Consider the following 16,463-nt stretch of genomic DNA (forward strand, 5'->3'; position numbering starts at 1 on the left):
CAATGACTTCCCTGCTCCTGCTGGCCACACTATTCCTAATGCAGGCCAGGATGCCATTGGCCTTCTTGGCCACCTGGGCACACTGCTGGCTCATGTTCAGGCAGCTGTCAATCAGCACCCCCAGGTCCCTCTCTGTTTGGCAGCTCTCCAGCCACTCTGACCCCAGCCTGTAGCTGTGCATGGGGTTGCTGTGGCCAAAGTGCAACACCCAGCATTTGGACTTGTGGACTAGATGATCCTTGTGGTCCCTTCCAACCCTGAATGATACTATGATACTATGATTAAGACCTTAAACTGAAGTGAAGAGAGAAGAGCAATGGAAGGATGTGGTTGGATGCAGAAAGCCCCCCAACATGCAAGCTCCCAGGCACAGGCAGCAGCAGAGTGTATTCCAGGGATGGCCTAACTTATTTAAAAGCTCTCCCCAATGGCTGAGATGAATTTATCACAAGCAAATCTAGTGTAAGATGTGTCCTCCTTACCTCTGCACATAGCTTCTAACTCCTGGACTTCTCTTTCAGCCTCTTTGAGTTCTTGAAATGCAGCCACAATGGGGGACAGATCAGCACATCTTCTCTGTAGGGCTCTTTGCTCAAAGTCATTCATTGAGTCAGCATTTAACAGATGACTAACCTGCTGGTATTCCTTGTTTAGAGTCTCCAGATACTTCTGCACAGCTTCATGCCTCCACAATGCTTCAGAGTTCTGATGCTTTTTCCTATACTGACTGTGAACAGACAGAGTGAACCCAGATGTGTCCAATAATGATTTTGGCCTCCAAAAGCCACAGCTGTGCAGCCTCACCACATAACCTATCTTCTTTGCAACAGGAGGAAAAAGACAGCTGTGAAGTTGACTGTGACAGGAGCAACTGCCAAGCAGGCTCTTGAACAGACACAGGCTGCGGAAAGGTTTCATTTTGTTTCTTATTTTTCCACCACCTGAAATTAAAAGTAAACAGCACATGGAACAGTGTTATTGTCTAGAGAAAGAGAGCATTCTGTTAAAGAAAAAACCACCACCAAACAACAGCCAAACACACACAAGAACTGTATCAGGCTCAAATCCTGTTTTGGATTACACCGACGCTCCAACTCCCATGGATAAAACTATTCCTGTTTTAGTGCTGGTTTAAACCAGAAATTAGGATAGGATAGGATAGGATAGGATAGGATAGGATAGGATAGGATAGGATAGGATAGGATAGGATGGGATAGGATAGGATAGGATAGGATAGGATAGGATAGGATAGGATAGGATAGGATAGGATAGGATAGGATAGGATAGGATAGGATAGGATAGGATAGGATAGGATAGGACAGGACAGCATAGAATAGAATAGCATAGCATAGCATAGCATAGAATAGCATAGAATAGCATAGAATAGCATAGCATAGAATAGAATAGAATAGAATAGGTGCCATGGGTTAGCTGTTTGGGTGGGTTGGATTGGTTGATGGGTTGGACACGATGATCTTGAAGGTCTCTTCCAACCTGGTTTGGTTTATTCTAAACAAAGGTTTATTCTAAATAAAGGTTGGAAGAGACCTTTGAGATCATTGCGTCCAACCTGTCACCCAACACAACTTAACCAACTGAACCATGGCACGAAGCACCCTATCAAGGCTCCTCCTAAACACCTCCAATGATGGTGACTCCACCACCTCCTTGGGCAGCCCATTCCAATGGGCAATCACTCTCTCTGTATAGAACTTCTTCCTAACATCCAACCTAAACCTCCCCTGGTGCAGCCTGAGACTGTGTCCTCTTGTTCTGGTGCTGGTTGCCTGGGAGAAGAGACCAACATCCGCCTGCCTACAACCTCCCTTCAGGTAGTTGTAGAGAGCAGTAAGGTCACCCCTGAGTCTCCTCCTCTCCAGGCTAAGCAACCCCAGCTCCCTCAGCCTCTCCTCACAGGGCTTGTGTTCCAAACCCCTCACCAACTTTGTTGCCCTTCTCTGGACACGTTCCAGCAAGTCAACCTCCTTCCTAAACTGAGGGGCCCAGAGCTGGACACAGGACTCAAGGTGTGGCCTAACCAGTGCAGTGTACAGGGGCAGAATGACCTCCCTGCTCCTGCTGGCCACACTCTTCCTGCTGCAGGCCAGGATGCCATTGGCCCTCTTGGCTGCCTGGGCACACTGCAGGCTCATGTTCAGCCTACCATCAACCAGCACCCCCAGGTCCCTCTCTACCTGGCTGCTCTCCAGCCACTCTGACCCCAGCCTGTAGCACTGCCTGGGGTTGCTGTGGCCAATGTGCAGAACCTGGCACTTGGATGTGTTCAGTCTCATGCCCTTGGATTCTGCCCATCTGTCCAGCCTGTCGAGATCCCTCTGCAGAGCCTCTCTACCCTCCAGCAGATCAACTCCTGCACCCAGCTTGGTGTCGTCAGCAAATTTACTGATGATGGACTCAATGGCCTCATCCAGATCACCAATAAAGATGTTAAAGAGCACAGGGCCCAGCACTGATCCTTGGGGCACACCACTAGGACTACTCACACAGAAGAGATTTAACAATTAAAGGAGCACTCCTTAATATTTGTGCCAGTGCTACAATCCTATCAGTCTACTGATTTCTACCACCAAAAAAAAGCAGCTTCAGAGAAGATGAGAGCATGACATTTTTGCAACAGCACTTCCTTGAGACATGCACTTCAGTTTTCTAATACAATTTCTGACTCATCACTGACAAGAGCTTCTGTACATCTTCAAGCATTTTATCAACAAATTAGTGTAACATTCTAACTACTTCATTCACCTGCTATCCTAACCTATTTTTTCACACACTTGTCCACACAGAAGAAAGAGCAAAATGCAGTAAACCCATCTTGCTTGCCTTGCTGGCTGTTCTACTGCCTACAGAAGGAGGGAAAAATATTCTACTTCCACACCTTCCCCTGATTCTTCAGCTAGCAGGGTCTATTGAACCCACCATGGTAACTTCAGGACTGCTTTAATTCACAGAAAGCCAAGGATGTCCTTCATAGATTGCTCTAGGGACTAAAACCAGCTGCAGCAGATGGATCATGTTCCCTTTACCAAAGACACAGTAAAGGACACAAATCTAACTCACCAGGGGAAGATTAGGCTCAAAGTGAGCAGAAAGTTCTTCACTGAGAGAGTTGTTAGCCATTGGAATGTGCTGCCCAGGGAGGTGGTGGAGTCAGCATCCCTGGAGGTGTTCAAGAGAGGATTGGATGTGGCACTTGGTGCCATGCTTTAGTAGTCATGAGGTGTTGGGTGACAGGTTGGACTTGATGATCTTTGAGGTGTTTTCCAACCTTACTGATTCTATGATTCTACAGCCTGAACTTACTTGCTATGGGGCATGTGTAGACTCAGTTCCAAAATTCCCAGTTCTGCTGATGAAGCTGAAATTGCTCCAGATCAGCACAGTCCATTTTCATAGTGTCATAGGATCATAGTATCATAGTATCATTCAGGGTTGGAAGGGACCACAAGGATCAGCTAGTTCCAACCCCCCTGCCATGGCCAGGGACACCCCACACTAGATCAGGCTGGCCACAGCCTCATCCAGCCTGCTCTTAAACACCTCCAGGCATGGGGCCTCAACCACCTCCCTGGACAACACATTCCAGGGCTTCACCACTCTCATGGGGAAGAACTTCCTCCTCACCTCCAGCCTGAATCTCCCCACCTCCAGCTTCATTCCATTCCCCCTAGTCCTATCACTACCTGATAGCCTGAGAAGTCCCTCCCCAGCCTTCCTGTAGGCCCCCTTCAGATACTAGAAGGCCACAATGAGGTCACCTGGGAGCCTTCTCTTCTCCACACTGAACAGCCCCAACTCCTTCAGTCTGTCCTCATAGGAGAGCTGCTCCAGCCCTCTGATCATCCTTGTGGCCCTTCTCTGGACAACTTCCAGCACCTCCAGATCCCTCTTGTAATAGGGGCTCCAGAACTGGACACAGTACTCCAGGTGGGGTCTCCCCAGAGCTGAGTAGAGGGGGAGAATCACCTCCCTTGACCTGCTGGCCACACTTCTCCTGATGCAGTCAGGGTTGGAAGGGACCACAAGGATCATCTAGTTCCAAACTCCCTGCCACGGGCAGGGACACCCCACACTAGGTCAGGCTGGCCAGAGCCTGTTTTGTTTGGTCAAGTGCTAACCATAAGTAAGTGATGAGTAAAATACCAATGTTATATTATATTTAATTAATAGACCATATTAATTATAACCATCTAATTATTTTACTAGTGTAGTTAAGAACATACTCAAGTAATAACAGATTCATGGTATTTTTCTGTCTGAGCTCTCAGAAATAAAATTATTGGGTTTAAATGCCAAAAAAAACCCAAGTATGGGACTGACTCAGACCTTCAAAGAGGTCAGAAATGTCAAAATAACTTTGCCATGTTAAAGAAAAAAAAAACTATTTCCTTTTCATATATCTTCCTACATTACATGTGTGCAGAAACAGAATCATAGAATCAACAAGTTTGGAAAAGACCTCAAAGATCATCAAGTCCAACCTGTCACCACAGACCTCAGGACTAGACCATGTCACCGAGTGCCACGTCCAATCCCCTCTTGAACACCTCCAGGGATGGTGACTCCACCTCCCTGGGCAGCACATTCCAATGGCTAACAACTCTCTGTGGGAAGAACTTTCTCCTCCCCTCAAGCCTAAAGTTCCCCTGGCACAGCTTGAGACTGTGTCCTCTTGTTCTGGTGCTGGTTGCCTGGGAGAAGAGACCAAGCCCCTCCTAGCTACAACCTCCCTTCAAGGAGTTGTAGAGAGCAAGTAGGTCACCCCTGAGTCTCCTCTTCTCCAGGCTAAGCAACCCCAGCTCCCTCAGCCTCTACTCACAGGGCTGTGCTCCAAATCCCTCCCCAGCTTTGTTGCCCTTCTCTGGACACGTTCCAGCAAGTCAACCTCCTTCCTAAACTTTACTGCATCTCTGCCCCATACCTCTGAGACCACCTTTACTACATCTCTGCCCCCACCGCGGCTACCCCAAGGAAACCCCCCGAAAGCTACGCGCGAAGTCCTCTGGCAGCCCTCCCCCCGCGCACAGGTTCCAAGTGGAGAGAGAAAGCAGAGCTGCAGCGCAGGCAGGGGCGGCTCAAGGTCGTGCAGCACCGAAGGGCAGCTGTAAAGGGCGCAGGGAGCTTCTATCCCCAACACGCATCAAGGAGCTTTGGCACCCACCGTCCAGGTACGTCGCCTCCGGAAAGATCCTCGCTCAAAACTGGACGCCATAGCAGACGGGAAGTAGAGCGGAAAACTCCCGGTCCCAGCATGCCTGCTGGAAAGGCGACTCCCGGCATGCTCCGGCAGAGGCTCCCCTGGCACGTCGGCCCCGGGGCTGCTCGGTCAGCTCGCAGAGCAGGGGACGGATGCGCTACCCCCACCACGGGTCTGGAGCATCGCTGGTGCAGTGCTGTCCGTAAAGGCAGCCGCAAGCCCCGACATAGAAAATGGGGAACGTGACCTTAAAAGTCGGTCTTAATTGTCAGTGTCTTCCTCACTGCTGCACGGTAACACACTCTTAACTTCGGCAAAACTTGACAGCAAGAGAAACGATTGCCCTCTACAACTACCTGAGGGGTGGTTGTGGCCGGGAGGGGGTTGGTCTCTTCTCCCAGGCAACCAGCACCAGAACAAGGGGACACAGTCTCAAGCTGCGCCAGGGGAGGTTTAGACTCGAGGTGAGGAGGAAGTTCTTCACCGAGCGAGTCATTCGGCATTGGAATGTGCTGCCCAGGGAGGTGGTGGAGTCATCGACCCTGGAGGCGTTCAAGGGGAGACTGGACGTGGCACTTGGTGCCATGGTCTAGTCATGGGGTCTGTGTTGATAGGTTGGACTCGATGATCCTCGAGGTCCTTTTCAACCTAAGTTATACTGTGATACTGTGCTGGGAACAATCACGGCTGTTTCCAGACTCTAAGCTGTTGAGTTACGTCTTGACTTAGAGAAAGACACACAAGAGACTCGTTAAGTATCTTGTATTATGCTTCTATTCTGCCGCCTGACACAGGTAGAATAATTTCAAGAGACCTGTGTGCCTTCAGAGAGCTTTGGGCAGGCACAAAGTGAATGCTAAGCTACTGCAGCTCTGCTGGCTGCTGTGCAGAGTGTTGGCTATTGCAAAACAGAGCATGGGAGGTTGGAGCAGATGATCTCCAAGGTCCCTTCCAACCTAAGGCATTCTAGGACTCTAGGATTCTAGTTATCTGTCTATAATGACAGAGGTATGTTAATATTTCACAGGAAAGTCCAGATGCTTCCTATCTATACAAAGGTTATCTATCTAAAAATAGCAGAAGTATACATAGCATCCAGGTGTCCCTTATCTTACACAAAAGATCATCTTGTCCAAGACTAACGGAAGTCAATCACTGAAAAATCCTGTTATTCCTTATCTATGCAAAGGCTGTCTGCCAACCCCTCTCCCCCTCCCTGCATTATCACAGTATCACAGTATAACTCAGGTTGGAAAGGACCTTGAGGATCATCGAGTCCAACCTATCAACACAGACCCCATGACTAGACCATGGCACCAAGTGCCACATCCAATCTCCTCTTGAACGCCTCCAGGGATGGTGACTCAACCACCTCTCCAGGCAGCACATTCCAATGCCGAATGACTCGCTTGGTGAACAACTTCCTCCTCACCTCGAGTCTAAACCTCCCCTGGCGCAGCTTGAGACTGCGTCCCCTTGTTCTGCTGCTGGTTGCCTGGGAGAAGAGACCAACCCCTTCCTGGCTACAACCACCTCTCAGGTAGTTGTAGAGGGCAATGAGGTCACCCCTGAGCCTCCTCTTCTCCAGGCTAAACAATCCCAGCCCCCTCAGCCTCTCCTCACAGGGCTGTGCTCAAGGCCTCTCCCCAGCTTTGTTGCCCTTCTCTGGACACGTTCAAGTGTTTTGATGTCCTTCTTAAACTGAGGGGCCCAGAACTAGACACAGGACTCAAGGTGTGGCCTAACCAGTGCAGAGTCCAGGGGCACAATGACCTCCCTGCTCCTGCTGGTTACACTATTCCTAATGCAGGCCAGGATGCCATTGGCCCTCTTGGCCACCTGGGCACACTGCTGGCTCATATTCAGGTGGCTGTCCAGCATTTCAGCTAACAAGAGGAAAATTCTTATCAACTCTGTTATTCTGTTAATGAGATTTTTCTGTTCATCAATCTCATGAGTTACACTTTTCCTTGTCTTCTCCCAAAACATGGGCTGAAAAAAGTTTCAAGCCTCGTAATTAACAGATTAATTTCAGAGAAGTCTGCATGAAGCAGTTCCACTTCATGTCAAAGCTCACTGTCCAATTGTATTTTAACAATTAATTAATAGCTATGCTACTAAACTACTGCTACTGGAGGTGTTTAGGAAGAGAGTGGATGGGGTGCTTGGTGCCATGGTTTAGTTGATTAGTGTTGGATGATAGGTTGGACTTGATGAGCTCAAAGGTCTCTTCCAGCCTGATTAATTCTATCCTATTCCTATTCCTATTCTAAATGCCTGTTACAAAACATGAATAAGCACAACCAGGGCCAATAGCATCCTGGCCTGCATCAGGAAGAGTGTGGCCAGCAGGAGCAGGGAGGTCATTGTGCCCCTGTACACTGCACTGGTTAGGCCACACCTCGAGTCCTGTATCCAATTCTGGGCCCCTCAGTTTAGGAAGGAGGTTGACTTGCTGGAACGAGTCCAGAGAAGGGCAACAAAGCTGGGGAGGGGTTTGGAGCACAGTCCCTGTGAGGAGAGGCTGAGGGAGCTGGGGTTGCTTAGCCTGGAGAGGAGGAGGCTCAGGGGAGACCTTCTTGCTGTCTACAACTCTCTGAAGAGAGGTTGAAGGGAGGTGGGGGCTTGGTCTCTTCTCCCAGGCAACCAGCACTAGAACAAGAGGACACAGTCTCAGGCTGCACCAGGGGAGGTTCAGACTGGATGTTAGGAAGAAATTCTACACAGAGAGAGTGATTGCCCATTGGAATGTGCTGCCTGGGGAGGTGGTGAAGTTGCCATCATTGGAGGTGTTTAGGAGGAGACTTGATAGGATGCTTGGTGCCATGGTTTAGTTGATTAGATAGTGTTGGATAATAGGTTGGACACGATGATCTTGAAGGTCTCTTCCAACCTGGTTAATTCTAATTTGTTCAGATTATCATTATGCTAATAGGTTGCAGCTTCCTCATAAGGTGTGTTGTAAGACACAGTATGTATGTGCACATTTTAATAGGTAATATTAAGCACATTATACAACTGCCTAATTATATTTGCCTATTAAAAAGACTTCAGTAACATTGTGGGGGATTTTTAGTATCATAGTATCGTTCACGGTTGGAAGGGACCACAAGGATCATCTAGTTCCAACCCCCCTGCCATGGGCAGGGACACCCCACACTACATCAGGCTGGCCAGAGCCTCAGCCAGCCTGGGCTTAAACACCTCCAGGGATGGGGCCTCAACCACCTCCCTGGACAACCCATTCCAGGCCTTCACCACTCCCATGGGGAAGAACTTCCTCCTCACATCCAGCCTGAATCTCCCCACCTCCAGCTTCATTCCATTCCCCCTAGTCCTATCAATACCTGAGATCCTGAGAAGTCCCTCCCCAGCCTTCCTGTAGGCCCCCTTCAGATACTGGAAGGCCACAATTAGGTCACCTGGGAGCCTTCTCTTCTGCAGACTGAACAGCCCCAACTCCTTCAGTCTGTCCTCATAGGAGAGGTGCTCCAGCCCTCTGATCATCCTCGTGGCCCTTCTCTGGACACCTTCCAGCACCTCCACATCCCTCTTGGAATAGGGACTCCAGAACTGGACAGAGTATTCCAGGTGGGATCTCACCAGGGCTGAGTAGAGGGGGAGGATCACCTCCCTTGACCTTTAAGAACGATTTCCTGGGAATAACAAGACCCAAAAATGACAAAGGTTCAAAAGACTTTAAAATCTTCTTTGTCAAAGGAGCCAAGCCATGAATAAATGCTTACAGTTCCGAGTGTGCACGATAATGCTGGGAGCCTTTACATAACCAACTGCTGAAAAACACATTAATGCAACAGACAACAGGTGACAAAATTAATAGATGAGGGGCGAGCAACTGATGTCATTTACCTGGACCTGAGCAAAGCCTTCCACACTGTCCCACACCACATCCTGGTCTCCAAACTGGTGACACATGGGTTTGATGGGTGGACCACTAGATGGATAAGGAACTGGCTTGATGACCGCACCCAAAGAGTGGCTGTCAATGGCTCCATGTCCCAGGGGAGGCCAGGGACAAGCAAGAGTCCCTCAGGGATCAGTCCTGATGGCACCAGGCTTGGTCAACATCTTTGTGGGTGCCATGGACAGTGGCATTGAGTGCACCCTCAGCAAGTTTGCTGATGACACCAAGCTGTGTGGTGCAGCAGACAGGCTGGAGGGAAGGGAGGCCATCCAGAGGGACCTGGACAGGCTGGAGAGGTGGGCAGAAGCCAACCTCATGAGGTTCAATAAGAGCAAGGGCAGGGTCCTGCATCTGGGTGGAGGCAATCCCAGGCACAAATCCAGGCTGGGCAGTGACTGGCTGGAAAGCAGCCCTGAGGAGAGAGACTTGGGGGTGCTGGTGGACAAAAAGCTCAACAGGAGCTCTCAGTGTGCACTTGCAGCCCGCAAGCCTGGGCTGCATCAAGAGAAGTGTGGCCAGCAGGTCAAGGGAGGTGATCCTCCCCCTCTGCTTAGCTCTGGGGAGACCCCACCTGGAGTACAGCCTCCAGTTCTGGTGCCCCTATTCCAAGAGGGATGTGGAGGTGCTGGAAGGTGTCCAGAGAAGGGCCACGAGGATGATCAGAGGGCTGGAGCACCTCTCCTGTGAGGACAGACTGAAGGAGTTGGGGCTGTTCAGTCTGCAGAAGAGAAGGCTCCGAGGTGACCTCATTGTGGCCTTCCAGTATCTGAAGGGGGCCTGCAGGAAGGCTGGGGAGGGACTTCTCAGGATCTCAGGGAGTGATAGGACTAGGGGGAATGGAATGAAGCTGGAGGTGGGGAGATTCAGGCTGGAGGTGAGGAGGAAGTTCTTCACCATGAGAGTGGTGAAGCCCTGGAATGGGTTGTCCAGGAAGGTGGTCGAGGCCCCATGCCTGGAAGTGTTTAAGAGCAGGCTGGATGAGGCTGTGGCCAGCCTGATGTAGTGTGGGGTGTCCCTGCCCATGGCAGGGGGGTTGGAACTAGATGATCCTTGTGGTCCCTTCCAACCCTGACTGATACTATGATACTATGATCTCTCCTTGCTGAAGTCTGACTGCTAAGTCTGCTATTGTTTCCTTAAATACCAGCCAGGGCACCGCAGGCAGGCAGCCTCTCACAGCTCTGCAGTGTACAGAGACTTCGCCCCTTCCCAGGCTTTCGGGCGGTGCTTCCAAAGTACCGACTGGAATGGCAGCCGCGAAAACTAGGTTACTAGGAGCAGAGAGAAAAACAGGACAGCGAGCAACGCAGACTTTCTGCCCTCGCAGCCACGGGAGAGGCCAAACGCTGCCACACACTCCGCACCCCGTTTCCACAGCCCTCGCCTTGGAAACAGTCGTGATTTGGACCTTCGGCGAGAGAGCTGTCACCCGTTAACAACCTCCACAGACGGGAGTCCTCTGCCCCCTCCTCCCCTCGGGGCGTTGCCGAGGGCTCCCTTCTTCAGGGCCGCCCACCGCCAGCCTGGCTCGCGGCAGGTAATTCCCCTCAGGGCTGTCGAGAGGGGACGGGATACAACCGACAAGCATCGAAGCCTCCTCTCAGGCCGCAGAAAGGATGGGCGGGTAGAGAGGATGAAGGAGACAGCCGCGGAAAACCCCCTTGCACCCCGGCTCAACGCAGAGAGAAGGCCCGTCTGAGGAAGAAGCAACGGGGAATAGAAAGGGGGGGGGGGGGGGAGAAGGGAGCACCCGGCAGCAGTGCGCCTGCGCGGAGGGGACCCCGGCTGCCATTTTGCAGCGTCAGCCGGGCGGCGAGGCCTCCCCGGCAGCTGCGCAGAGGGGCCGCGCTCTCGCGCAGCGGCTGAGGGGAGCCGGCGGGGAGGGCGGTGCAGGCCAATGAGTTAAAGAGTCGCCGCCGCCGTTCGGGCAGCAGTCGCGCCGCCACTAGCCCCGTCGAGTTTGGGGTTTTCCTTTCCTCCGTATCCCCTTTTCCCTTCCGTTATACCGACAGCAGCCCGGCCGCCTTTCCCGGGCCGCCCCCACCCCCGCCAGCCTCCCTCCCTTCCTCCCGCCAGTCGTGCCTGCCCTGGGGCCGCCCGCACCATGCCGTCCGTGCCGCTGCCGCCCAAGGAGAGCAACCTCTTCAAGCGGATCCTGGTGAGCCACCGGCCCCGTTCTTTTCTTTCTTCTTTCTGCCGCCGTTCTTCCTTCGTGTTTTCTCTTGCACACCGGCCTCGCTCGATGCCCTCCGGCTGGGGTTACTACATGAGGTTACTTCGCCCGCTACCGGAGTTAGCTCCGGCTGAGTGAAAAAGGATGTAGTGGCCGCGCTCGCTCTGGGGCGATCTGCCTTTGCCGCCGCCTCCTCGTCTCGGTTCGTTCCCGTTTCCTTTCTTTGTCTGGGGCCCGCCGAGCAGGCCGGGCGAGCCCCCTCTCTGGTTGAAGGGGGGGCCGGGAAGGGTTGGTGTCGCCCCCGGCCGGGCGAGGGCGGGAAAGAGAGAGACTGCGAGCCGTCCGCCGCTGCGCTGCTGGCCGCGGTTCTCCTTCCTCGCCGCCTGCGACGCTAACTCTGTGGCGAGCTCCGGCTGCGGGGCTCGGCAGCGCGCCTTCGCCGCTCCGTCCTTTCGGTCCCTCCCGCCGCAAGCGGGCGGCGGCCCTGCCGGCGGAGGCGGACCATTGCCCGCGCTCTGAGCCGTCCTGAGGACGGCTGGGAACGGTGGCTTGGTGGCGGGGGGGATTGTCACCCCCCTGCTGCCTGCCGTACGCTGAGGGTCTGCTGCGGGGGCTGGTGTGCCGCTCTCTGCAGCAGCCTGCTACCCCTGTCACCGCGCTCGGGAAGAAGACCTCGAAGCACGGCGCAAACGTAGCCGGGATTTGGCGTTACCAAGTTGATCTCCATGGGTACTTGATCTTCTGCAAGAACGTCAGTTCTGACACAGCCATTAGATTAAAGCTAGTTCACCTAGCAGTCGTAAGCACAGCTGAAAACGTATGATGGATTCCAGTGTCTCGACTCTGTCCTTTGGAAGAGTTCTTTCAACTTTTATGTGCTGGGCTACTTCGACGACTGTTTTGTTTTGTGCTGCTTCAGCTTTTTGAGACAGTGATGCAACGGGCATGTAGTATTTGTGGGGTGACGTTAAAGGAAGAGCTTACTCAGTTTATATTCAAACACAGTAGACTTTATAGTGTGGATTATTTATGGGAAGAAGTTCTTACCTCAGCGAAGTCGAGGCATTTTGTGCCGGTTTGCTAACTCTGCAGGCAGAGGAGGTCTGTGCAGCACCGGGGGTAATCTGTTGACTGACGTGGATTTCTTTGGTTATAGTGGAAATGTTTTTTGGCTAGTTGAACACAAAAAAAGTGTTTGAGAGGTGAGCGTTTTGGCTTCAGGAAGCTGAGCTCAAAACAAACAGCATGTGTAAGCCTGTGTGCTTTTACAGAGGTGGTGCTTTCCAGCAGGTGCTTCAAAGCTGTTTTTCACCTGCTTTTGGGTAGTGTGTGGATTTCAAAAGACGTGTTGGTTCTTAATGGTGATTTGTTGCTTACTACATGCTTATGGTATGCCTCTCAGTAAGTCATTCTAGCACTCCTCTTTTCCCTCTGCTAAAAATAAAGTACTAATATTAGAACAGTTAAGTGATTATTCTTACTAGTAGCAAACAAGTTCACAGTAGCACTTCTGAAGGTTTTTTTTTTCCAGCTGAAATACTGAGGAGCTTGTCTGGAGATCATGTTTTAGACAGGTTTTTTTTTAGGTAGTGGATAAAACATAAATGGTTAGGTAGGGGGAAGAAAAGGGATGCATAAAATGGAAACTGATACAGAAAGTTACTTGCTTTCTGAGCCAAATCGGTGCTGTGTAGTGGCTAATCACACTTCCTGAAGTGGTAATCACAAACTTGCTGCTTGGCTCCTCACTTCATGTGTTGATACTTATTGAAACTTATTATTACTCCTTGTATTTAGCTCTGACTTCATGGTGCCCTCATTCTGGAATGCTAACGTCTAAATAGTACAAACCCTTTGCTTGCCTGACATGTTACAGAGTATTTTAGTGTAGTAGCGTGGAGGGTAGTGTTGAAGGGGCTTTGACTGAAGTGGCCTTTGCCTGCCTTAGCACTGCCAGAATGCTTGAAATTACTAGGGACACTATGGGCATTTTAAAAATTGGCAAGGGGATTATGTAGGAGGCTGTACAGTAGGACTTTACAAGCATGTAGTGGTTTAATCACTTGGAACAGATGTGAGGGAGCTACTCCTATAGTAAGACCAAGTATTTTTACAAACACTCTGTGGGGTATTTGCAGCTATGAAAGGGGCAAACTCACCTGGTGGTGATGAGAATTGCTCAGAAGGCAGTGACTTTGTGTGAATGTAATGTGTGAGACTTCATCAACAGTCAGAACAAGATGCCTGCATCAGAGCAAACTGAACTTAAAGAACTGCCCCAAGTAGTGTAACCTCATGAGCTGCAGTGTAAGCTGTAAAGTCTGATCAAGAAGCCGTTAAGCCACATCAATTTTTGTGCCTGTGTGTTTGGCAGTTCTTGAACAAGCTGACTTAAAACCAGCTGTGATGTTATTAGGGAACTAATGTGGATTGCCCCACAGGTTCTGGTTACTCAGTGCTACTGTAAGGCGGTGCTGGAGCTCTGTTTTTTCCCCTCACTGTCCTGACTTCTACACCTATTTTATTTAAGCCTTACTTCTACAGGGGCTAAGCAGCTTCAGCCTCTTTTACTGAAGTCTCACAGAAGGCATGGAGGAAGTGTTTGAAAGCTTTGGCTCTCCCTTTATGAAAGGAAAGACCTCTGTAAAGGAGAATACAGGAATGCTGGTGTGTTTCTTGCCATTTAAAATCAGTCTTCAGTCATGTGACTTTTAAGTGAATGGGGCAGATGCAATCTAAAATAACACATACACGTGGTCACTTAAATATGCTTCTTGTTAACACTGAAGCTTGGTTATGTGCATTTGATGTCTGCTTCTAGTAAACCTAGGCAGATCTTTTTCTCTGTGTATTTAACAGTTGCAAGCTTGCCTTCAGGCTGCTGTTCATTTTAAACAGCTTTGATTGTTTGTTTGTTCTTCTTTCCCTCAAGAACCCAAATTATAAACTGCCTCATCTTAAAAGTGTTTGAGTTCTCACTTTATAGAGTCAAATTGTCTGTCTGGACAGGGCATGGATGTAGTCCTTCTGTGTGTTTTAGAGGGAAGTGATGGGATTGTTATACTTTTGTGGCTTACTTGCTAAATTGTTTCTGTCCTTAAGAAACGTAGAAAAGAAAAGAGTGATTTATCATTGGAATGTGCTGCCCAGGGAGGTGGTGGAGTCACCATCCCTGGAGGTGTTCAAGAGGGGATTGGACGTGGCACTTGGTGCCATGGTCTAGTCATGAGGTCTGTGGTGACAGGTTGGACTCGATCTTTGAGGTCTCTTCCAACCTTGGTGATGCTGTGTGAAATTATACTGTGTTTAATGTCTTGCAGTAATTACTGGGGTCTGTCCAGTATCATATAGTGTTGTCTGCTCTTTATTCCATTCCTAATATAACTATGGATAGTATCATGCATGTAAATAATAATTTGATTTCTCAGTGAGTTCCATATACTGTTGTTGAATAAAATGAGGTTTGCTTTAATAGCATGTTTCATTTGAGGAACTATGATCCTGTGACTATTTCATCCTGCTATGAGGGAGTCCTAGTACCTCTTCAGACAAGGCATTACTCTTAGTGAGACCAGTTCAGTGGAGGCCAGTGACAAGCAGAGTCCCTCAGGGATCAGTCCTGGGACCAGGCTTGGTCAACATCTTTGTGGGTGACATGGACAGTGGCATTGAGTGCACCCTCAGCAAGTTTGCTGATGACACCAAGCTGTGTGGTGCAGCAGACACGCTGGAGGGAAGGGAGGCCATCCAGAGGGACCTGGACAGGCTGGAGAGGTGGGCACAAGCCAACCTCAGGAGGTTCAATAAGAGCAAGGGCAGGGTCCTGCATCTGGGTCAAGGCAATCCCAGGCACAAATGCAGGCTGGGCAAGGACTGGCTGGAAAGCAGCCCTGAGGAGAGAGACTTGGGGGTGCTGGTGGAGGAGAAGCTCACCAGGAGCTCTCAGTGTGCACTTGCAGCCTGCAAAGCCACTCAGATCCTGGGCTGCATCAGGAGAAGTGTGGCCAGCAGGTCAAGGGAGGTGATTCTCCCCCTCTACTCAGCTCTGGGGAGACCCCACCTGGAGGACTGTGTCCAGTTCTGGAGCCCCTATTCCAAGAGGGATCTGGAGGTGCTGGAAGGTGTCCAGAGGAGGGCCAGGAGAATGATCAGAGGGCTGGAGCACCTCTCCTATGAGGACAGACTGAAGGAGTTGGGGCTGTTCAGTCTGGAGAAGAGAAGGCTCCCAGGTGACCTCATTGTGGCCTTCCAGTATCTGAAGGGGGCCTCCAAGAAGGCTGGGGAAGGACATCTCAGGTAGTGATAGGACTTGGGGGAATGGAATGAAGCTGGAAGTGGGGAGATTCAGGCTGGATGTGAGGAGGAAGTTCTTCCCCATGAGAGTGGTGAAGCCCTGGAATGGGTTCTCCAGGGAGGTGGTCGAGGCCCCATGCCTGGAGGTGTTTAAGCTCAGGCTGGATGAGGCTGTGGCCAGCCTGATGTAGTGTGGGGTGTTCCTGGCCATGGCAGGGGGGTTGGAACTAGATGATCCTTGTGGTCCCTTCCAACCCTGACTGATACTATGATTTATTCTTCTTGGAGTTCCATAATTTAATGCACAAGTATACAAGTCTATCCCTTTGTAGTGGTGAATTGCTGTTGCATGGTTCTTCAAGGCATGTATCTTCCATGGTTTTGGATGAAGGTGTCTTAGAAATTATCTGTAGTGGTCCATCTCTGAGGAGCTGTTATGTAGTGTCCTTGTTCTCTGATATATATATATATACACACACACAGAGTATAATCTTAAGAGGCTTTTTCCTTGATAAAAGAAATATGCAAGTGTTTGTAGGGGTTAATGAAATTAATTCATATTCATAAAATTCTAAGTGTTTTCCATTTTAACTAATGAATAAGTAATGGATTGTAAGTATGCAAATAGTTGGTTTTCTAGTAATAATATGAGAGAGCTACCAAACTATTAAACTCAATTGGAAAGGTATGATACTGTGTTAGGCTTCCCAAATGAAATGAGTAACATAGTGAAGGTAGCTGTTGTAATCCACTGCTGGAGTAGTGGACATTTGGAGCCTCTGTTGAAGATCCCTCTCTTTAAAGACAGGAATATGGGACTGGCAGTGAAAATGGGCTGTAATTGAGATTAATTTGTG

The 16,463-nt window shown here is 50.2% G+C and overlaps 2 protein-coding genes across 9 annotated transcripts in view; one reads left to right on the forward strand and one right to left on the reverse strand.

Moving 5' to 3' along the window:
• Nucleotides 1-11,324, reverse strand: part of MTRF1 (mitochondrial translation release factor 1) — a 33,050-nt gene extending 21,726 nt beyond the window's left edge. For 2 of the 4 annotated variants that reach the window (XM_068166512.1, XM_068166514.1), the window contains exons 1-2: nt 5,180-5,244; nt 483-941 (exon numbers count right to left, since the gene is read on the reverse strand). In XM_068166512.1, coding sequence (XP_068022613.1) covers nt 483-918 — 436 coding nt within the window. In that variant the 5' untranslated portion in view covers nt 919-941; nt 5,180-5,244. Of the gene's footprint in view, nt 1-482; nt 982-5,179; nt 5,245-11,243 lie in introns of those variants that run through there. The other 2 variants (XM_068166513.1, XM_068166511.1) reach the window with 2 other exon arrangements.
• Nucleotides 1-16,463, forward strand: part of NAA16 (N-alpha-acetyltransferase 16, NatA auxiliary subunit) — a 109,417-nt gene that overhangs the window by 11,617 nt on the left and 81,337 nt on the right. Inside the window, exon 1 of one of the 5 annotated variants that reach the window (XR_010990847.1) lies at nt 10,952-11,298. The exons of 1 other annotated variant lie outside the window; for it this stretch is intronic. Coding sequence is in view for 3 of the 4 variants with exons in the window: in XM_068166509.1 (XP_068022610.1) it covers nt 11,245-11,298 (54 nt within the window). In the remaining variant the exon portion in view is untranslated. Of the gene's footprint in view, nt 1-10,951; nt 11,299-16,463 lie in introns of those variants that run through there. 3 more of the 5 variants (XM_068166509.1, XM_068166507.1, XM_068166506.1) reach the window with 3 other exon arrangements.

Source organism: Melanerpes formicivorus, unplaced genomic scaffold (assembly GCF_026170545.1).
Source record: "Melanerpes formicivorus ecotype bairdi unplaced genomic scaffold, bMelFor1.0.p_v2 SCAF_101, whole genome shotgun sequence".
Taxonomy (NCBI): domain Eukaryota; kingdom Metazoa; phylum Chordata; class Aves; order Piciformes; family Picidae; genus Melanerpes; species Melanerpes formicivorus.